This window comes from Rhinoraja longicauda, chromosome 7 (genome assembly GCF_053455715.1).
Source record: "Rhinoraja longicauda isolate Sanriku21f chromosome 7, sRhiLon1.1, whole genome shotgun sequence".
NCBI lineage: Eukaryota > Metazoa > Chordata > Chondrichthyes > Rajiformes > Arhynchobatidae > Rhinoraja > Rhinoraja longicauda.
Window position 1 is genome coordinate 49,844,228 of NC_135959.1, and position 22,801 is coordinate 49,867,028.

Consider the following 22,801-nt stretch of genomic DNA (forward strand, 5'->3'; position numbering starts at 1 on the left):
TCACCTATCAGGTCCCGATAGGTGACCTGAAACATCATCTAACCAGGTCGCCCAGGGTCTTGACCTGAAACATCACCTATCCAAGATTTCCAGGGATGCTGTCTGACCCGCATATTGTGCCTTTCCTACCGTTATAACAAAGAGTGGTGTAGTAGGTAGAGATGTTGTCTCACAGTTCCAGGAACTTGGATTTGATCCTGACGTCAAATGCTCTGTACGCGAAGTTTGCACATTCTTCCTTTGATTGCTTCCCCTTCATTCTCTGATTACCTTGCACAAGTTGGCAGGTTAAATGGTGACTGTATCTTATCCCTGCTATTTATAAGAGGCAATAAATCAAAAGGAAGTTGATCGGGTTGTGAGAAAGAATAAATTGCAGCAAATAAAAAAAAGAATCTCTCTGTTGATAACCAAAGGACTGAATGGCTTCCCTCTATCTTGATAAGCAACATAAAGGATAACTCCAACCCAGCATGGATTCAAATGATCTACCAGTGGCAATTTAGTATATTACCGGGTCCTCAAATGAATGTACTTCATGTCAATCATGATTTGCACGTAATTATGTTTTTCGTACCAATGTTTAATGACATAAAACAGCAACAATTAGTAACAAAGCATATTTTACCTCAAAAGAGATGATTCATTGATATGTGCAGTTAGGTTTACAAATAGAAAGTGTCGTTGTGTTTTGATTACAAAGGCAAACATAATGCAATCAAGTCATCAAATCTTTTCCAAACATGAAAATAACATGGCATCCACTGAAGTAAAAAAACAAAGAAATATGTTGTAGTACCATTATCATACAGTATAGCTACATCGTTGCTTTCCAAGTCTCAGATTATCACTTATTTTGTGGCATGTTATTAAAATGTCAACAGTCGTTCCTTTTTAAATCTATGTAACTTTTATAAATCTATATTATTATAAGCTTTGCATATGTACCGATATGGAATGTAGTGGTTCAAGATTGGCCTGGTCCTCCTAACTGGCTGGATCCATGCTATAAGTAACATATGGCTGCGAGGATACCAAAACATACTGATCCCACAACAGCTTGCTTGTTACGGATTCTGGCCTCTCTACGTCTAGTCATAGCCAGATTCCTCTGTTGGCTTTTCTTCCTCCTTCTGCTTCACTTAACAAATGGTGTCATTTGCTGCTGCTCTGGTCTGAATGGCACTCTACTACACCCTGAAATGCCAGAGAATAATTTAGCTTCCTTCTTGGCCCTCAAAGAATATATCTTTCTAAAGTGAATGTTGTATTTATCATGAATAGCATCTGGAAAGATTTTTCTTTCCTCACATTAATCAGGATTCTAATTCTCATCATAATAAATGCCAAAACAGTGTAGAATATAGTTCAATCTGCTCTTCCCAAGCAAAGTCACTAACATTACAAGCTATGTTATGCTGCAACGGTATTGATTTGCAATTTTTTCCAGATCAGCCATTTTATGGTTCTCAGAATAAAATTGCCAGTTTACAGCAAATAGAGTTTAATTTGATAGTGTGAACTCAGAATCAATGGTATTCACGAGATTATTTCAAATTATTCACCATATTTTGTGGGAAATGTATATGTAGTCAATAAAGATAAAATAAATTCAATGTAACCAAGTTTTTTAACCATGAGTTAAAACATAAATATCAAGATTATCCGACTAAAAAAAAAGTAAGAAATATGATCTGAAAATCATTTCAAGACCCATTGAAACATTTGAAATATTTAAGTGTACGACGTTTAAAAATACATGTTAATTTTCTTAATCAAAGAGTTCAGTGTTTCATGGAATGCAGTTGAGTTATAACATATGCTTCAATGGCCATAATGCTCAATATTTTAATTAATTTGATAGTGATCTTAAGTCTAATGGGTCTTTTAGGGATCTAAACAATAACTTAAAAACAATACTTTTGGACATTTTCTAACTTTATGGAAACATTCACAAATCAGACTTTGTTACGTAAAGCCAAAATTTCCACTGCACAAGGAATGTTTGATTTTTAAACGAAGAATAGATTTATAAAACAAGTTAATTTTAACCTGCATAAAGAAAACTAAGGACTTGCAATGAATCTGAAGAAACTAATTAAACATTAGCAATTAGTGATTACAAACTTTCAATTTTCAACAGTTAGTAGTTTACAAGACAAACTGAGATGTATTTGAAAACATTTAACAACACAACCTGAGCACACATCTTTTAATTCTCGTAAGCCTGAAATTAATGTGCCACTTATTCAAACAGCATTTGTTTTGAAAATGCATTGCTGATATTTTCAAGGCAGTATGAACAGGACCGATTGAGCCAAATTCAGTTTAATAACATAAATGCCTTTAACATGATTTTGCATTTGGGGTAGCTACGAGTTCAATTTATTGGCAGCATTCCTTGCAAGCTACACAAAATATCAGGATTTCAGCAGCATCAGATTATAAAGGTCAGCATAATCATAATTTTTCAGTTCACCAAGAAACACAAATGTCTTACTTAGCTTTTCAAAAGAGTTTCAACAAATCATGTTTCTAACTAATAAATTATTAGAATGTAAAGCCTACTCTTAATAGTGTCCTAATCATAGGAAAAAAAGGAGTTCTCTCAATATATCTTTTTATCTTAACAAAAGTGGTTGAAAAGTCCTATTTCATGTTCTAAGAATGATTAGAGGTTTTCGATTTACAAATCCTATATAGTAACATTTAGTGTGACCTTAGTTTAAAATACCCTCCCTACATATTAGAATTACACCAAGTATTTTATCCAAAGTAACTCACCATCATGAGTACATTCAAAAGCAGCACATCCAGTTATAACTTTTGCAGCAGCTGCCCTTTTAGGTTAGAAAACTTGTAGCAAACAAGATGTACCTTATTGACTAAATTAAGGCCGCATTTCCAAAATGAAATACTACATTTTAAAATATATATGTGCTTCAGAATTACGTTCACATGAACAACTAATTTGACACAAGCACTGTGACATGATTCGGGGCCTCAAACCACCTAAATATTTACCATAATTAAACTCCATTCTATTACTGTGACATTTATATTGGGCTCATTGTTCTATAAAAAATATACTGTTTTTTTTCTGTTCCATTTTAATGGTCTCGTTTTTTTGAACATGGTGATTATGTTTCCAAACACTGTACAATGACTTAAAGAAGGCAACTTGTCCAACAAATATGAATCTCAACTCACAAAACAAGTGCAATTACCACTGTGTTACTTGCAGCATGCAGCCCACATTTAGAAATGATAAGCAATAAGTTATTGGAAGGCACCCATACCAAAAATATTTTCACTATGGTGAAGAGATTCAAATTGACATAATTGATTAATAACCATATCTGGTGTAATATAGTTAAAAGAAAATCATTTAAGTCTAATCATTATTTGATCCTTTGTGGAATTTGTGTTTTTTTTGCTTCAAATGTTTTTATCCAAAAATAGTCGATTTGGGTCTAAGTTTCAATGCACTTTTGGGATCTTTTTGATCATTTTGTCCTCGAAGTGAGGGTACAGAATGAATAATCTGTGTTTTAAACCTTATTCTATTAAACTTCATTTTATTTGTTGTGGTTTTCCGGTTGACTGCTTTTGCAGCTGTGCCGTCACAATAAACCTCTTCTTCAGGAGCACTAGTCAATTTGTATGTCAAATTGGCGGGAAATACTTTCGATAGTCTCCAACGCCCATTTCCATTCCGCAGTGCGTTTTCAGAGTCAGAACTCGCGGATGCACCGATAAGATTCCCCAATTCTTCAGAAATGTTTTGGCCCATATATTGCCATGCCTTTTTCCCACTGTAGTCCCTAATATCTACATCTGCATCATATGCACCAGACAGCAGTTTCACTACCTCTGTATGTCCATGCATGGAGGCCAAATGCAGAGGAGTGTAGCCGCCACTAGATCGAACATTGATATTGATCGGAATGTTATGTTTTCTTGCGTAATTGACCAGCATTGCCAGCAATTCTGGTTTACCATGTTTTGCTGCCCAGTGAATGCACGTAAAACCTGTTACAAAATCTTTCCAAGTGATGAGACTTGGATCGGCTGTCAAAAGCGCCTCGATACTATCCCACTTGCCTTCGGAGGCATGCAACATCCACTCGTGTTCCAACGGGTCAAGTGCTACCGGTCCACCATCTTCATCGTCCAGTTTTGCAGAAGTCAAAGAAGAGGAGTCAACATCGTTTCTACCGAATCCCGAATCTCCTTGTTTAATATTTGGGAAAGCATCAACGGGGTTACCATAAACAACGCTGTGCCTTAGTTGGGGTGAACCGCTGATCATCATTTCCCTAAAATTCTTCCTGCTCGATCTCGGTGTATTTAAGCTTTCACCATTAACACCAGATGCATCGGTCGGATTCTCGCCTGTGTTTCCTTCATCACACACACTGCTTGACCGATTTACCGCCAGACTGCGCTGTAAACGTTTTCGGGAAGGTCTTCTGGTATTAATATCGGGGCTCGTCTTGACTTGGGTGGGTGAAAAATTGCAGTGAAATGCAGATAACCTTACACTTTGATTCTTTGATCTTGTGTCATGCACGCTGGAATCCACGTTTTCCAGTCCCTTAGATTCCAGCGTCTGTTTTGCAGGGCATTCGGGCAATTTCCAGGCAACTGTATTGTTTCCATCAGTGTCAGGTTTTGAAATATTCAGTAAATTATAGGTGTCAGCGAGCAGATCTGCACCATCTTTTACACTTGGAACAGCTTGACTGAAATCTGGATTTGGCAAGCTTTCGCCCAAATCGGCACTTAATGGAAGCGATTCGGTCTCCGATTTTGCTACATGGTTATGTTCCACTTGAATGTGATTTCCCCCTTCTGTGTTTATATTTGACATGATTGAAGTGTTACTTGATGAAATATAGTGCTTGGGAGAGTCATTAGTATGGGCGTGCCATGGTATTCGCCCATCTTGTTGAATACTCCTCTGCTCCTCGGCTACAGTCCCATTACTTTCATTGCATTCTTCAGCACACGAGTTGTTCAGCCTGCCGCATTCGACCTCGGGGGATGAGAGCAGTGCAGAAGGATCTATCGACGCCCCATCGTCCGAGCCTTGTAGTAGCGATTGTGCGGCTGACTGGAAGCCGATTACTGCACGTTGCCTGTCACCATTTTCCACCCCCCCGCCATCCTCTGTACTTCCATGACCCCTATCACTGGCAGACGCTTCAGACCAGTCCGTCTTGCCCCGGTATTTCTTCTTCAGGCGTATGTACTTCACCCCATCTTCTTGGATCACCAACCCCACTTTGTTCACAAACTCTTTGAACTGCCCTCGAGCCGTTTCCCTCGTCTTGGGATCGTTCAACCAATCTCTAAAATGTTCCAGCAGCTCCGCGCTCTCCACTTTCCCTCCTTTCTCCGAAAGGAACTGCCACACGGCTTTCCAACTGAACTCAGTTGCCATTTGCGAGCGACCTCGCTTTAATCTTCGCGAGGCGTTTCTTCAACAGACGGCGAAGGCAAAGGACATCACTGTACCCGCCTCTCCCTTTATTTTTACGCCAGTTTCCCGGCTGGGTGCACAGCCGTCGACCCAGTACCAGTTCGTCCCCTCCCCTCCCCTCCCCGCCCCTCCCCTAGCAACCAATCACTTCCGGTCCCACGCCGCCCGCCCGCCCATCGAGGAGCAACCACAGAGACAAGAAGGGGGGTGGAGGTGGAGGAGAGAAAAGATAAGTGAAATGAATAGAAGTGAAATTACCAGCCGTTTGCCCAGTAAATAGTAATCATTGCATCATGAGTATGATTTTTTTTAATACACTCAGATGAGGTCGTTTGATGTTTTTAATATTTAGATCTGGTAGTGACGGTTGCCCCCCCCCCCCCTCCCGCCGGCGGGTGGGTGCGCCCCGCATTGTGCCTCTCGAGCTGCGGGAGCGGGGAGCTCGCGCGTTCCAATCTCCAACCGTCACGGCGCGCGCTCCGGGCTCCGCTCTCACCAGCAATGGCTTCGGCTGAAATCACCCGGCAGATGGTAAGCGGCTCCCGTCCGTCCCTCCCTCCCTCTAAACACACACCCTGTCCTCTCATCTCGCTCGCTTCCAGCGTTCGCCGAGCGTCGTGTTATGTACCTTTTCTTTAAACAAAAAGATGTAGTCAAAAGGTCACCGCGACTGGGTGTTGCCACTCGTCCCCCCCGGGGGCAGTTTGTTGGGAGGTGCAGCTCCGTGTCTGTCTACTTGTTGTGCACGATTGTAAAATAAGTTGTTTGCCCGTTGAGGAGAGGGCTGGGGGAGACGGAATTTTAGCAGTTTCGGTAACCCTGCACAGCACATTCTTCGGATTGAGAAAGGAATTCGAGGCCAGGGTGTAACTGGAAGTTTTCCCCAGCGAATCAAACCCTCTGAGCTCGCGGATTTGCACTGATTTCTTGCTCGAGATTTTCTTCCGTGGGCGCACTTGCAACATTTGGGTGTCAAGAATATAATTTGCCCGTTAATTAACCGATATGCAGACTTCCTGACAAGTTTTGAGTGCGGCGATTGCTGGGTGAGGCGGCGGTGATACTCTGTGGAATGTGTGTTACACTAGGGGCGGGGATTAGGCTTGGCTCGCTGTCCCATTTGGATAATATACTGACTAGATCAAGTCGTGGATCCCGGCTCTTGTCCATCTTTCACACGGCAAAATGTTCAGGGTTACTTTCAATACACCCCTTCACATATTTCTCAAATTAGGGGCGTTTAAGGGGCTTTTAGATTGACACATGGAAGTGCGAGGGACTATGGATCGTGTGCAGCTGAGATCAGTTTAACGACATCACGTTCGGCCCAAACATTGTGTGCCGAAGGGCCCGTTGCTGTGGTGTACTGTTCCATATCAATGCTTAAATCAACTTTATTTCCATGGGTTATTTGCTCGAGTCAGTGAAACTTGTTTTGCAACTTTCTCCAGTTCTTGCCAGGATGTGACTATACATTCGCCAGAAATAAAATCTTGCCCGGCTTTAAAAAAAAAGGCATTCAAAATAATGTTACATACGTATTTCTTAAACTTAGGTAGCATTCTGGTAAACCTCCTCTACACTCTTTCTAAAGCCTCCTCTTCACTCTTTCTAAAGCCTCCTCTTCTTCCTGTAATGGAGTGACCAGACCTGCATGCAATATCCAGTTTGGTGGTAAGAACAAGAAGGCAAAGTATTATCTGAATGAATGAATAAGTTTATTGGCCAAGTATGTGCATATACAAGGAATGTGCCTTGGTGCTCTGCTCACAAATGACAACACAAACATACGGTTAACAATTAAGAATAAAGCATAAACACATCAAAACAATAAGGATACGACATTACGATCTAAACGTGGGTGAAAATAAACCAGAGCAAAAAAGAGACTGCAGACTTTGGTTATTGAGCAGAACTACTACTTGTGGAAAAAAAGCTGAATGGTGTCAAGTTAGGAAAAGGGGAAGTACAACGAGAACTGGGTGCCCTAGTTCATCAGTCACTGAAAGGAAGCATGCAGGTACTGCAGGCAGTGAAGAAAGCTAATGGAACGTTGGCCTTCATAACAAGAGGAGATAAGAGCAAAGAGGTCCTTCTGCAGTTGTACAGGGCCCTAGTGAGACCACACCTGGAGTATTGTGTGCAATTTTGGTCTCCACATTTGAGTAGGTTCATGTGGTTAATTCCCAGAATGGCGGGACTGTCGTATGTTGAAAGACTGGAGCAACTGGGCTTGTATACTCTGGAATTTAGAAGGGTGAGAGGGGCTCTTATTGAAACATACAAGATTATTAAGGGATTGGACACGCTAGAGGCAGGAAACGTGTTCCCGATGTTGGGGGAGTCCCAAACCAGGGGCCACAGTTTTATAGACAATAGACAATAGACAATAGGTGCAGGAGTAGGCCATTCAGCCCTTCGAGCCAGCACCGCCATTCAATGCGATCATGGCTGATCACTATCAATCAGTACCCCGTTCCTGCCTTCTCCCCATACCCCCTCACTCCGCTATCCTTAAGAGCTCTATCCAGCTCTCTCTTGAAAGCATCCAACGAACTGGCCTCCACTGCCTTCTGAGGCAGAGAATTCCACACCTTCACCACCCTCTGACTGAAAAAGTTCTTCCTCATCTCCGTTCTAAATGGCCTACCCCTTATTCTCAAACTGTGGCCCCTTGTTCTGGACTCCCCCAACATTGGGAACATGTTATCTGCCTCTAATGTGTCCAATCCCCTAATTATCTTATATTTTTCAATAAGATCCCCCCTCATCCTTCTAAATTCCAGTGTATACAAGCCCAATCGCTCCAGCCTTTCAACATACGACAGTCCCGCCATTCCGGGAATTAATCTAGTGAACCTACGCTGCACGCCCTCCATAGCAAGAATATCCTTCCTCAAATTTGGAGACCAAAACTGCACACAGTACTCCAGGTGCGGTCTCACCAGGGCCCGGTACAACTGTAGAAGGACCTCTTTGCTCCTATACTCAACTCCTCTTGTTACGAAGGCCAACATTCCATTGGCTTTCTTCACTGCCTGCTGAACCTGCATGCTTCCTTTCATTGACTGATGCACTAGGACACCCAGATCTCGTTGAACTCCCCCTCCTCCTAACTTGACACCATTCAGATAATAATCTGCCTTTCTATTCTTACTTCCAAAGTGAATAACCTCACACTTATCTACATTAAACTGCATCTGCCATGTATCCGCCCACTCACACAACCTGTCCAGGTCACCCTGCAGCCTTATTGCATCTTCCTCACAATTCACACTACCCCCCAACTTAGTATCATCTGCAAATTTGCTAATGGTACTTTTAATCCCTTCGTCTAAGTCATTAATGTATATCGTAAATAGCTGGGGTCCCAGCACCGAACCTTGCGGTACCCCACTGGTCACTGCCTGCCATTCCGAAAGGGACCCATTTATCCCCACTCTTTGCTTTCTGTCTGTTAACCAATTTTCTATCCATGTCAGTACCCTACCCCCAATACCATGTGCCCTAATTTTGCCCACTAATCTCCTATGTGGGACCTTGTCGAAGGCTTTCTGAAAGTCGAGGTACACCACATCCACTGACTCTCCCTTGTCAATTTTCCTAGTTACATCCTCAAAAAATTCCAGTAGATTTGTCAAGCATGATTTCCCCTTCGTAAATCCATGCTGACTCGGAACGATCCCGTTACTGCTATCCAAATGCTCAGCAATTTCGTCTTTTATAATTGACTCCAGCATTTTCCCCACCACTGATGTCAGACTAACTGGTCTATAATTACCCGTTTTCTCTCTCCCTCCTTTCTTAAAAAGTGGGATAACATTTGCTATCCTCCAATCCACAGGAACTGATCCTGAATCTATAGAACATTGAAAAATGATCTCCAATGCTTCCACTATTTCTAGAGCCACCTCCTTAAGTACTCTGGGATGCAGACCATCAGGCCCTGGGGATTTATCAGCCTTCAGTCCCATCAGTCTACCCAAAACCATTTCCTGCCTAATGTGGATTTCCTTCAGTTCCTCCATCACCCTAGGTTCTCCAGCCCCTAGAACATTTGGGAGATTGTGTGTATCTTCCTCAGTGAAGACAGATCCAAAGTAACGGTTTAACTCGTCTGCCATTTCTTTGTTCCCCATAATAAATTCCCCTGCTTCTGTCTTCAAGGGACCCACATTTGCCTTGACTATTTTTTTCCTCTTCACGTACCTAAAAAAACTTTTGCTATCCTCCTTTATATTGTCTATTATTTTAAGAATAATAGACAATAGACAATAGAGAGGGGTAGGCCATTTAGAATGGAGATGTGGAAAACCTTTTTCACTCAGAGTTGTGAAGCTGTGGAACACTCTGCCTCAGAAGGCAGTGGAAGCCAATTCCCTGGATACTTTCAAGAGAGTTAGATAGAGCTCTTAATGATAGCGGAGTCAAGGAATATGGGGAGAAGGCAGAAATGGGGTACTGATTGTGGATGATCAGCCATGATCACGGTGAATGGCGGTGCTGGCTCGAAGGGCCAAATGGCCTACTCCTGCACCTATTGTCTATACAATATAATATATCTTTATTGTCATTGTACAAGGGTACAACGAGATTGGGAATGCGCCTTCCATATGATGCAGTAAATTAATTAGCTAATCAGTATAAATTTATACAACCCAGTGAAACAAAATTAGAAACAGTTTTAAAACAGTATAAAGTTCAAGTAGGTCTATGCTGGTTCACTGTGCGATGTGACCATCCGGCTCAGCAGGACCGGTTCATAGCAGCTATGGCCGTGGGGATGAAGCTGTTCCTGAGTCTGGAGGTGCGGGCGTAGAAGGCCTTGTAGCGTCTGGCAGATGGTAGAATTTCGAACAGACTATTGCAGGGGTGTGAGGAGTCTTTGTGAATGCTGGTGGCTTTTCTGAGGCATCGTGTGTTGTAGATGTCCTCCAAGGCTGGTAGCTGTGTTCTGATAGTCTTCTGAGCTCTATGGTCTACCCGCTGAAGAGCTCCCCTCTCTTCCTCCGTGCAGCTTAGGCACCACACAGGGATGCCATGCGTTAGGATGCTCTCTATGGTGCAGCGGTAGAAGGTCGTCAGCAGCTGTTGGGGCAGACCAGATCTTTTCAGTGTTCTCAGGTAGAACAGTCGTTGCTGCGCCTTCTTGACCAGCGCAGTGGTGTTAGTGGACCATGTGATATCCTCCGAAATGTGAGTGCCCAGAAAATTGAAGCTGGACACTCTCAATTGTCAATACCTTAAATTTCGCCTAACTAACTAGTTGACTCATCCCTTCTCACCCAAACCACTGCCTCCCCAGGTCCCTTCCCCTGCTACCACAGGAGATGCAACATCTGTCCCTATACCTCCTCCTTTGACTCTGTCCAGGAACCCCCACAGTCCTTTTAGGTTAGGCAGAGGTTCTCTTGCATCTCCTCCAACCTCATCTACTGTATCCGTTGTTTAGGGTGCGGACCCTTGTACATCTGTGAGACCCAAACAAAGACTGGGTGATCGTTTCGCTGAACATCTTCGCTCGGTCCACCTGTGCTTGCCTGATCTCCCGGTTTAACACTTTAACTCTCCCTCCTATTCCCATATTGACCTTTCTGGCCTGGGCCTCCTACACTATCTTAGTGAGATCCAGTGCAAATTGCAGGAACAGCACCTCATATTTTGTTTGGGTAGCTTGCAACCCAGTGATATGAATATTGATTTCTCTAACTTCAAGTAACCCTTGCATCCCCTCTCTCCGTCCCTCCCCCACTGTCATTGTCAATGTCGCCCTGGTGAGTTTCATTGTCTGTAACTCGTTTTCACCTAGCCCACAGCTAACAATGGGCTTTCATTTGTTCTATATCACCATCTATGTATCTCGTTTCCCTTTCTTCTGACTCCGTCTGAAGAAGGGTATCGACCCGAAACATCACCTATTCCTTTTCTCCAGAGATGCTGTCTGACCCGCTGAATTTCTCCAGCTTTTTGTGTCTAACTTTGGTCTATAAAGCATTTCTAGTTTCTGCCAGCTACACTATTCCACCATCAGACACGTATTTCCTCTTTTGGAGTTTCATGAAGGTCGCTCTATTTCCTATCTATTTTGCTGTCTGATCTCTGCTTGCTATTCCCTGTAGCATCAGGAGGAGCAACAACTGCTCTCTTTCCTTTTCCTTTCCCACCATCAGAGGCCCAAACAATCTTTCCAGGTGAAGCAGCAATTCACTGGCACATTTTCTTATTTATATTGCATTCGGTATTTACAGTGTGGTCTCTTCTGAAGAAACCAAACACAGATTTGTGATTGTTTGTGGAGCACTTGCATTCAACCATGAACTTGAGAACTTCCAGTTTAATTCACCATCCCATTCTGATCCCTATGTCTTTGGCCTGCACTTTGAGTACTGATACAAGCTCAAGCAACAGCATCTTCCATCTGGGAATGTTGCAGCCCTCCGAACTTGGTACTGATTTATCACACTTTAGATAACACACTCTTCCTGTCTCCTTGAGTTGCCTTTCTCTTTCCCACAGCATAGTTTGGCTTACTGGCCATGTCCAAATATTAGATTAGACAGCCATAGTAACTTTATCGGAGACATAAGGAACTGCAAATGCTCTTTCCACTGATGCTGTCTGACCTGTTACATTTTCCCTGTGTCTTCCATTTTCTATTTCTATATCATTTTTGCTCATTTTTTCTTATCCAACATGTAAACATGTGGCCAACTGGGCAGGTCGCCAACCTTGCCATTAATTGGTTTAGATTAGTATTCTCACATGTAACAAGATGCAGTGACAATTTTTGTTTTACTTGCTATCCAGTCAAATCATAGCATACGTGAGTACAAACATTTGAACTGTACACAAGTACAATAGTGCAAGGAAAAAATAAACAAGACTGCAGAAGAGTGTTACAACTACAGAAAAGTGCTTTTTTTAAAAAAGCAAGGATTACAATAAAGATTGGGAAATTAGAAATACATGTATAACATTTAAGAACTCTGTTCAGTAGTCTGATAACAGAGGGGAAATAGCTGTTCCAGAATCTGGAAGGATGTGCTTTCAAGCTTTTGTATCTTCTGCCTGAGGGGACAAGAGGGAATGACCGGGATGTAAATTGCCTTGATTATGTTGGCAGCTTTCCTGATGCACTGTGAAATGAACTTTATTTTTTTTCTCTAGATTGCAGTATCCGCATTCTCTTGTGTGTCTTAATATTTACAAGCTAGTTTCCAGACCAAGGCTGCATACGATACGATAGAACTTTATTTATCCCAGGAGGGAAATTGATCTGCCAACAGTCATAAAAACACAAAATACATGAAATATGAAATTAAAGTGACGAGTGAAACGGCTTGGGGGATGTGCAAAGATTGGGGAGGGGGGGGTCAGTCTCCGTCTACCCCACGACAAGAAGGGGGAGGAGTTGTAAATTTTGATAACCACAGGGAAGAAGGATCTCCTGTGGCATCCACAACTCTCTGACGTTGCTTGCAGTCTTGGGCAAAGCAGTTACGATACTGTTCTTTCCGCAGATCCAGCCTGACCTGAGTTTTTCCATCATTTTCTGTTTTTATTTCAAATTTCCAACACTTGCACTTTTTTCAGTTTTCATCATCTTTTGCACAAAGCTGACTTATTATATTCCATTTATCAAATTCTCTTTGTTCATTGTAAAAAGTAAGACAAATTATAGATTTGGGAGCAGAATTAGGAAACATTAATCATAACTGAAGTCTGATGCAAAAACAATTCACGAGAAACAAACTTATGTATATTCTTAAAACAATTAGGAAATTATTGCAGAGCTCTCTGGTTGCCTGACATAAGAAACAGAGGGATAATCCACACACAGCACATCAAAAATGAATAGTTATGTACAAAATCTTCAAAAAGAAATGGGTTGAATACAGAATGTACATACATACATTTCCTTTCTCTCTACTCTTTTCCTCCAGGCAGTTTGGAACTTTGCTTTAAAACTCCCCAGAGAAGATGGCAAGTCCATCAATACAAAATTCTCCTTTTTTTTAGTATATCAATCTCAATAACTCATATTCAACAACAAAATGTTGGTAAAACACTTCCCAAATGAAACAGTCAAAATGATGTGGTGTGTGTGGATTGCCCCTCTGTGTCAGGCAACCAGAGAGCTCTACATAATTTCCTCATTGTTTTAAGAATATCCATAACAGTTTGTTTTTTGTGAGTTGTCTTTGCATCAGACTTCACTTATGATCAATGTTTCCTAATTCTGCTCCCAAATCTATACTTCAGTAGATAGAAGGCACTGCAGATACTGGTTTACAAAATAAGACACAGTGCCAGAGTAACTCAACAGCTCATCAGCATCCTTGGAGAACATGAATAGGTGATATTTTGGGTTGGGACCCTTCTTCAGACTGCGGTTGGGGGGAGTAGAAAACTGGAAGAGCAGGACAAAGTTTGGCGAGTGATAGTTGGACAACATCAGGAACACTGAATGCAATAGATGTGGAGGATGTGCAAGTGAACCTCTTTCTTGCTTGGAATGACTGCTGGAGTCCCTGGATGGATGTGAGGGAGGAGGTGTAGGGACTGGTGTTACTTCTCCTGTGGTTACAGGGGAAGGTACCTGAGGAGGGGGTGATTTGGTTGGGAAGGGATGAATGAACTAAGGAATTGCTGACCGGAATGATCTCTGTGAAAGGTGGAAAGGGGTGGGAATGGAAGATGTGACATGGTGGGATCACATTGAAGGTGGCAGAAATGTTGGAGAATGGTGGGATCATGATGACGGCGACAGAAATGTTGTAGATTGCCACCTTCAAGGTGATTACACTGGCAAGATCGGTCGGTGGCAATTTGCATGGGGTTCAATGCCAACATTTAGTCGATTCCACACATTCTTTCAAATTTGGGTAATGTTACGGAAGCTTAATCTGAAATAAAATCCTTCTAGTGTTAAAGTGTACACTTTCATTACTGTGTATGTTGATTAAATAAGTCGAAGCTGAGAATATTTTAATTTAGATTTATCTTTGTGAATTTTCTCACTTTTGCAGAGTGAAAGTGTCCGGCCGCTTTCCTTGTCAGGCCATGTAGGATTTGACAGTTTACCAGATCAACTAGTAAACAAATCTACCTCCCAGGGATTTGGCTTTAATATTCTTTGTGTTGGTAAGTACTTGATCATTTTGTATTCCAATTTAATTTGGTTGAAGGGTGGTCAGTAAAGTTGTTTAAGTAATCGGTTTGATTGCGCATACGCAGAATTGCTACCTTTTGTGCTAAAGAATCCAGAACAAGGAGACAAAAAAAGTTTGACTAAGCAGTTTTGTAAATAAATCACTTTGTCTAATGAATATATAATTGAACTTGTATGAAAATAGTTCTTTGCCAAAATTACTGTCATAGTAGAATCAATGAAGTTTTCATGATTGATCAATTAGCAAGAACTTCCATGAAAATGGAGTAAAAGTGAGCAAATTGGGCTGATGCACTAATCAGTCATGATCTCATTAAAAACTGCAACAGGGCCTTACCTCTATTATTTTCCTCTTTCTCTTCCAACCCCCCCAGCATGCTTCTTTATCTCCATGCTACTCTCTTTCCCTCCCCTCATCTCTCCCCTGTGCAGTCCCTTTTCCCCATCTTTCTCCCCGAAAGCACTCCTATGTCATTGTCAGTGGTATTAGGATGAAATGGATTCTAAACAGAAGGGCTGCAAGAAACAATAAATATGATTATTTATTAACCTTTGCACCATGGATATAGAGAACTTAGTGTCAGGACAATAACCTCTCCGTCATTGTCAGCAAGCTGAGCTAATTTTCGAAGCTTGAAAGAAGATTTGAGTGGATGCCCCAATCTGCATAAGTGGTGTGGAAGTGGAAACAGTTGAGTGCTTCAAGGTCCCTGCCGTTGATATTGCCAATGATCTGTTGTGGACTAACAATACAATAGACAATACAATATATCTTTATTGTCATTGTACAGGGGTACAACGAGATTGGGAATGCGCCTCCCATATGATGCAATAAATTAATTAGTTAATCAGTATTAATTTAAACAACCCAATGAAACAAATTAGAAACAGTTTTAAAACAGAATAAAGTGCAAGTAGATCTGTGCCGGTTCACTGTGCGATGTGACCATCCGGCTCAGCAGGACCGGTTCATGGCAGCTATGGCCCTGGGGGTGAAGCTGTTCCTGAGTCTGGAGGTGTGGGCGTAGAAGGCCTTGTAGCGTCTGCCCGATGGTAGAAGTTCGAACAGACTATTGCAGGGGTGTGAGGAGTCTTTTTGAATGCTGGTGGCTTTTCTGAGGTATCGTGTGTTGTAGATGCCCTCCAAGGCTGGTAGCTGTGTTCCGATTGATGTGATAGCCAATAAGGCACCCCAGCTCCTCAACTTCCTGAGGAGACTGAGGAAATTCAGCATGTCTCCAGTGACTCTTACAAACCTCCACAGATGTGCCATGGAAAGCATATTGTGGGGTTGCACCACATCTTACTTTGGGAACAGCTCTGCCCAAGACCGCAAGGATTTGCAGAACATTGTAGATGTAGCCCAGTCCATTACACAGACCAAACTTCCCAACAGACCATCTGCACTTCATTACCTCAGTAAAGCAGCCCACATAAAGACTTGTCCCATCCCGTTATTCCTCTTTCTCCCTGCTCCCGTCTGGCAGAAGGTACAGGTACTTTAAAGCGTGCACTTCCAGACTTAGGAACAGCATCTTCCCCTCCGTTATCAGGTTGCTGTTCGGTCCTTCAACTAGCTAGCGTACTGTTTGGTTCACCTCTACCCCTTTGAAGACATCGGACTTGTCTGCGGTACTGATGAACTACAATGCTGAGAACTATATCCTGCACTCTGTATCTTCCCTTTTGTACATGAGTTTGACTTGATTGTATTTATGATAGATCAGATCTGTTTGGATTGGATGCAAGACAAAGCTTTTTACTGTGCCTTGGGAGTCGCAACAATAATAAATCTCATCCAAAAAATAAAAGTTGCTGTCAGAAGGAAGTTTAATGTTCAGGTGTATGAAGAGGTTTTCCTATAAATATTTGTAATACTAAAATACCATGACCTGATGGGGAGCCGAAGCAACAATTCTAAATCTCATTGTTTCCACAGCCTCATTTGATTTTCAGCGTATTGTTTTTCTGTACTGAAGGTAAACTATAATTAGCAGGAAGGTTGTATTGGGCAGAGTTCCTAATCCTCTCTGAAGTAGAGAATAATGGTATCAAAAACCAATCATGTCTAGCTTTGATCCTTATTTTCATCTGTGGGCTTGGTGATGTGAACACAACCTTCGGGAGCACATAAAGGGTAGCAAATTGCTGAATTTCCTACCTCTTTTTCTCTGTGAGAGCATACATACGATCGGTAGCAGACGAGGATCAAACTAAGATTGAGCTCCATGTTCACAAGATTTCTGAATCCATTTGGATGATTTATTTAAGGGATGCTGGTTGTTAATTGTTTACCTGAAGGAGTTATGATGAACTCTGTTGGATTGACAACAATGCATTCACTCAAATAGAGCTCATTGATTTAATTTTGTAATAGCATTTAATTGCAGTTCACATGCATTCTCATTGTCCACAATCAGCTCTCAAGTTCCAATTTGGACAGGGCAAAGAGAAAAGGCAGATGAAGCCATAGACACTGCAGATACTGGAATTTAGTTTAGTTTAGAGATACAGCGCCGAAACGGACCCTTCGGCCCACTGATTCCAAGCTGACCAAGGATCCCCACACACTTACACTATCCTACACACACGGGATAGTTTACAATTATACCAAGTCAATTAGCCTACACGTCTGGAGTGTGGGAGGAAACCGGAACTCCTGGAGAACACCCACTCGGGTCACTGGGAGAATGTACAAACTCCGTACAGACAAGCACCCGTAGTCAGGGTTGAACCCAGATCTCTGGTACTGGAAGACTGCAACTCTACCGCTGTGCCATTGTGCCACCCAATCTGCAGCACAAAATGCTGGAAGATCTCGGAGTTATCAAGCAGCACACGTCGCAAACGGATACTTGATGTTTTGGGTTGAGACTGCATCAGGACTGATAACGTAGTGTTTGCATGGGCAGGATTTCGAAAGGCGAGTATTTGAGTTGGGGATATTGATGGCAATTGGGAGAATTAGCTATGATGTTGGTTGTATGCTGCATATATCACTGTATCTTGAATTCAGTGGAGCAAAGATGTGGGTTATGTTGGATTGTAAGTTTGAAAAACAGTCTATGTATGATGGATAAGTGAATTTCCATTTTAACTGCACGGGATTGAAAATGTTTTATGTGATAGCATAACTTCAAAATTTATTATCATAGAATTAGTGGCAGTATCTTGGACTCAATTTGTACAGTTTTTTTAAACACCAAGTCTATTTCTCTGTGAATATAATTTGATTTTTTTTCTTCTTTCTGAATCAAGCTTTGGATTATTCTGAAACTTGTCTTACGGTTTGTAGTTGAATGTAATTTAGGCTTTTAAAAGCTCATGTTAAATATTGATTGCTTTTTTTGATGCTTCCTTAAGACCATTTTGAAAAGTGGGAAATTAAGACTCAGTTAGAAGTCTATGGTTCCAATAAGTTCTAGTTCTTAATTAATCTGAAGTTCTCCAAAGAATAAGAAATACAATTTTTGGCTTGTTATTACCAATGTGTTATCGAACAGTTGTTTATATTTATTTACTTTGTTCTGTAATTTTAGGAGAAACTGGCATTGGAAAGTCAACCCTTGTGGATACATTGTTTAACACCAGCTTTGAAAGTAACCAATCAACACATTATGAAAAACAAGTAAAATTGAAGGTCCAAACTTATGAATTACAGGAGAGCACCGCACGTTTAAAACTAACCATTGTCAATTCAGTGGGCTTTGGAGACCAGATAAATAAAGAAGATAGGTAAGTGCTTATTGATGTGTTGCCTGGACTTGGGCCACAGTTATTCACATTTTATTTCAATGATTTGAATGAGAAAATTTAAATTTCACATTTCCAAGTTTACAGGAGCTATAAAGTTGTCTGGGGAATGTGAGCTGCGAGGGAGATGTAAAGAATAGTAGGCATGATTTAGACAAATAGGATGAGTGAGCAAATTAGTGGTAGATACAGAAAAAAATGGGTAAATGAAAATGAAAGACGGATTAATATCTAGTTATAGAAGAAGGGAGGCTTCTCAAGACTAGTACTGAGGATGTGTTGCTGCACTGGAAAAGGCTTTGTGAGACTGCTTCTGAAGCTTAGTGTGCAGTTTTAGTCTCCATGTGAGACTGTTTTTGCCATGGCAATCATGCCATGACTCTACTGGGCATATTCTGGGATGGCCAGAAAGATGTACAAGAAGAAATTGAGTTTGTTAGGCATGAAGTTTGGAAGATTGAAAGGGTATCTTGTAGAAATCTATTACATTGTAACTGGACTAGAGAAACTAGGCATGGTGAGTATGTTCCCAAAGATTGAGAGAGTCTAGGCCAGAGGTCCTCTTTTTATTGAATATGCCAGTCTTTTCGACTACGCATATCTAAGGAAGACTGACAGATTAGGTCTTCGGAGACCTCCATCCTAATTTCATTTGGTAAAATCTATGTTGTATTTTGGGTACCCGTTAATTATGAGCCTATTTAATACCATTTTCCAACTTTCATCTTTTCTAACATCTACCACAAGAAATTTGTAGCTGGTTAGTACTTTTCCTGTCCTTCCTAACTCCAGCCGTTATTGCTTTGGATGTCCCAATTCTAACTTGTACCTGTTAAGTTTTCGAAGAATTAATATTCTTGGTAGTAATTTTGGATTGAAGAAAACTTGCCTCAATTCCAATACTGTGTGTTTTGAGGTGGCTGATAAGCAAGTGGGATGTGTAGATTCTGCCATAGGTGGGATGGAGGGTGGGTAGTTTAGGAAAAAAATTAAGTGCTGGAGGAACTCAGAGGGTCAGGCATCCTTGAAGAAAAATGGTCAAATGACTCTTTAAGTCGGGACCCTCTTCAGACTAGTTCAGGTCGTGAGGGAGATGGTGCATTCCTTCCAGCATTTTGAGAGGTTTCCGTGTGCTCTTGGTTGATGGACATGAGATCTTGTGCCAACCTGAATGCTGCAACTTCACTGAGTAGGCCAGGGAATCCCACGAGTTGAAGTAGAACTTTGTTGGCACTCATTATCTATGCTGAAAAGTGGTAACATGAATGTTTGTGTGAAGAGATAAAGATTCTATATTTAATGTCCAATATTAGCATTTAAGCAGATCTAATCTAATATACTCAATGACCATACGATGAATAATTTATAAACTATATTCATGTCTTGCTTTTCATACATATACTTTTGGATTTTCATTAGCTATAAACCTATCATTGACTACATTGATGCACAGTTTGAAGCCTATCTACAAGAAGAGTTGAAGATTAAACGTTCATTGCACAATTATCATGACACCCGTATCCATGCATGTCTCTACTTCATTTCTCCCACTGGCCATTCTCTTAAATCATTAGATTTAGTGACAATGAAAAAGCTGGACAGCAAGGTAGGTCAAATTTATTTTTAAAGAATAAGCATCAGAATTTTTTTGTTAATGATTGTCACTGAAGATGCATTATTTATTTTATATTTCATGCTTTCTCAGAAAAACCATAATCGTACAGCGCTCCACCTAGCTTGCCCATGATGACCAAGGTGCTCATCTACACCAGTCTCACATGCCCACATATGGCCCGCATCCCTCTAAAGCTTTCCATGTACTTGCCCAATTGTCTTTTAAATTCTGTTATAGTTTCTACCTCAACTACCTCCTCCGGCTGCTCATTCCATATACCCGCCATCCCCTGTGTGAAAAAGTTGCCCCTCAGGTTCTTATTAAATCGTTTCCCTCTCACCTTGTCTATTCCCCTACTCTGGGTAAAAGACTCTGCGCATCTACTCTATCCATTCCCCACGTGACCTTGTACAATAAGATAATCTCTCATCCTCTTATGCTCAAAGGAATACAGTCCTAGCCTGTCCAACCTCTCCCGATAGCTGGGCCTTCAAGTCTGCCATCCCAGCACTGCCAAATTCCTGCGCATGCTGTACTAATGGAGTTATACAATATGAAATATTTTGGACTTGGATAATCATAGCTGCTATCACACTATGTGAATTTGAATGTATCATTTTTGTCTTTAATGCATGTTGAATGATAGCTGTACCAGCTGATTAATTTGCAGAAAATAACCCAGATTTTACTCTTTTTTAAAATCTAATGGGCAAATATAACTTTGAAGAAATGCTATGTTAGTTTGCATAGACTTAACTTTTTGCACAAAACATTGTAGATATGAGACTAATGTTCAGCAGTCTTATAACAGTGTGCTATTTTAAATTCAATGTGTTTGCTTTGCTTGTGTTCAAATGTGACAGTGTTTATTCTTTTCTTTTAAACTAGAAAAATTAAGAAGCTTCTATCACTTGATTTGAAACTGATTTTGAAATTATTTTATTTGTTAATGTTTAAGTGGTCACTTGGAAAACAATGCGGTCCTTCTACTTTTATTTCCTCAGAGGAAAAAAATGCCTTGTGCAAAAATGCCTTGTGCAAAAAAGATTTTTTGTAGTTTTTCATTTTTAAGTGTCTTGATTTTTCTGCTTTGTGAACATTCTTAGGGACAGGGTCTACCAGCATTTGGATAGCCTGGGTCTGATTGGTAAACTTCAGCTTTGTGCATGGGAAAACATCTCACAAATCTGTTTGTTTATTTGAAGAGGATTGATGAAGGCAGGGTTGTGGACTCTGTCTTATGGGTGTTGCCTTTACTTAAGCAGAGGTCACTTTTCCTTTTAGCAGTTTTAGAGTGAAGATGTCAGAAGCACCCTGTAGTAAAATGGACATTTTTAGGTTGTTCTTTCTCTTCAGAGCAATGCTAACAGCCTCTTCTGAAGAATCAACTTCATGTTCAATATCTTGCGTATTAGTGTTTAATATTGAAGTTGTGAGGGAAGGTATATAAACATAGCACAAAAAGTAAGGAAATTTGTGTTTGGTAGATTATTTCTTTGTTGTAACAATGCTTCTTGGCAATAAATCTTATACCGTTGGAAAGCCTGTTTATTTCCCTTTTAAATGGTGCCACATTTGTAAGGAACATGCATTTGTGGGATGAGCAGCAGAGCTGAGTATATGGGTTGCGCCCATGAAAAATTTGCCAAATCTCTGCCAATGCCAAACAGCTTATTCTGCCATTGACTCTTGTTCGGTGTTGATTGGATGATTGAAGTCTGAAGAAACAAGACATATTGGCAATTTAACAATTTATTCATTTAATAAACAGGAGCCACAGTAGCGTGTGGAAGAACCATACACAGCCACAACAGCCTGGCACCTCCTCCTCATGCTGGTCACCAGCCTGGTCACACACTGTTGTGGGATGGCATCCCATTCTTGTCAGCACCTGGGAGTACCAGAAGCTCAAAGCAAGAGTCAATAGCAACAGCAGAATAAGCTGTTTGGCATTGGCAGAGAAGATTTGGCAAATTTTTCATGGGCGCAACCCATATACTCAGCTCTGCTGCTCATCCCACAAATGCATGTTCCTTACAAATGTGGCACCATTTAAAAGGGAAATAAACAGGCTTTCCAACGGTATAAGATTTATTGCCAAGAAGCATTGTTACAACAAAGAAATAATCTACCAAACACAAATTTCCTTACTTTTTGTGCTATGTTTATATGTTCTCTTGAGACAAATTATTAGAATGATTTTAATTGAAATAATTAAGATGATTAAGTGACTTTATGAGGAATAAAAAGTATTATCTCTGGGAAGTCCAGGAGGCATTAGCTTAAAGTTAACTTGGTAATTTGGAAATTATGGCAGATATCAGACTCTCTTCAGACATACATTGGTAAAACTGACAAACTGCATCACTGAAATAAAATCTTGGCTTCAATTCAATTTCCTCAAACTCAACTGCGACAAATCTGAAATCATCATCATTGGACCAAAAACGCTCACCAAATCCACCCACAACTTCATCCTCAATATTGATGGTTTCCCAGTATCCACCTCCCCACACATCCGGAATCTTGGAATCATCTTTGATCAAACCCTCTCCTTCGACAAACACATCACCAAGACAGCCTTCTTCCACCTCAAAAACATCGCCTGTCTCCGTCCATCCCTCTCCTCCACAGCTGCAGAAACCCTCATCCACGCCTTCATCACCTCCCGTCTGGACTACTGTAACAGCCTCCTCTATGGTTCATCCTCAAATCATCAATAAACTCCAATACATCCAGAACTCCGATGCCCGTCTACTCACCCACTCCCCGATCC

General features: G+C 41.1%; 2 protein-coding genes across 5 annotated transcripts in view; one reads left to right on the forward strand and one right to left on the reverse strand.

Annotated features, from left to right (window-relative positions):
- Positions 1-276: 276 nt before the first annotated feature.
- On the reverse strand, positions 277-5,572 carry sowahca (sosondowah ankyrin repeat domain family Ca). Its single transcript, XM_078402543.1, has one exon. The coding sequence runs from the start codon at positions 5,444-5,446 to the stop codon at positions 3,449-3,451; it is 1,998 nt and encodes a 665-aa protein (XP_078258669.1). The 5' UTR covers positions 5,447-5,572; the 3' UTR covers positions 277-3,448.
- A 145-nt stretch (positions 5,573-5,717) lies between these two features.
- septin10 (septin 10) overlaps positions 5,718-22,801 on the forward strand; it is a 31,904-nt gene continuing 14,820 nt past the window's right edge. For 3 of the 4 annotated variants that reach the window (XM_078402546.1, XM_078402547.1, XM_078402544.1), the window contains exons 1-4: positions 5,718-6,016; positions 14,515-14,629; positions 18,197-18,392; positions 19,830-20,016. In XM_078402546.1, the coding sequence (XP_078258672.1) occupies positions 5,987-6,016; positions 14,515-14,629; positions 18,197-18,392; positions 19,830-20,016 (528 nt within the window). In that variant the 5' untranslated portion in view covers positions 5,718-5,986. The remainder of the gene's footprint in view (positions 6,017-14,514; positions 14,630-18,196; positions 18,393-19,829; positions 20,017-22,801) is intronic. The other variant, XM_078402545.1, reaches the window with a different exon arrangement.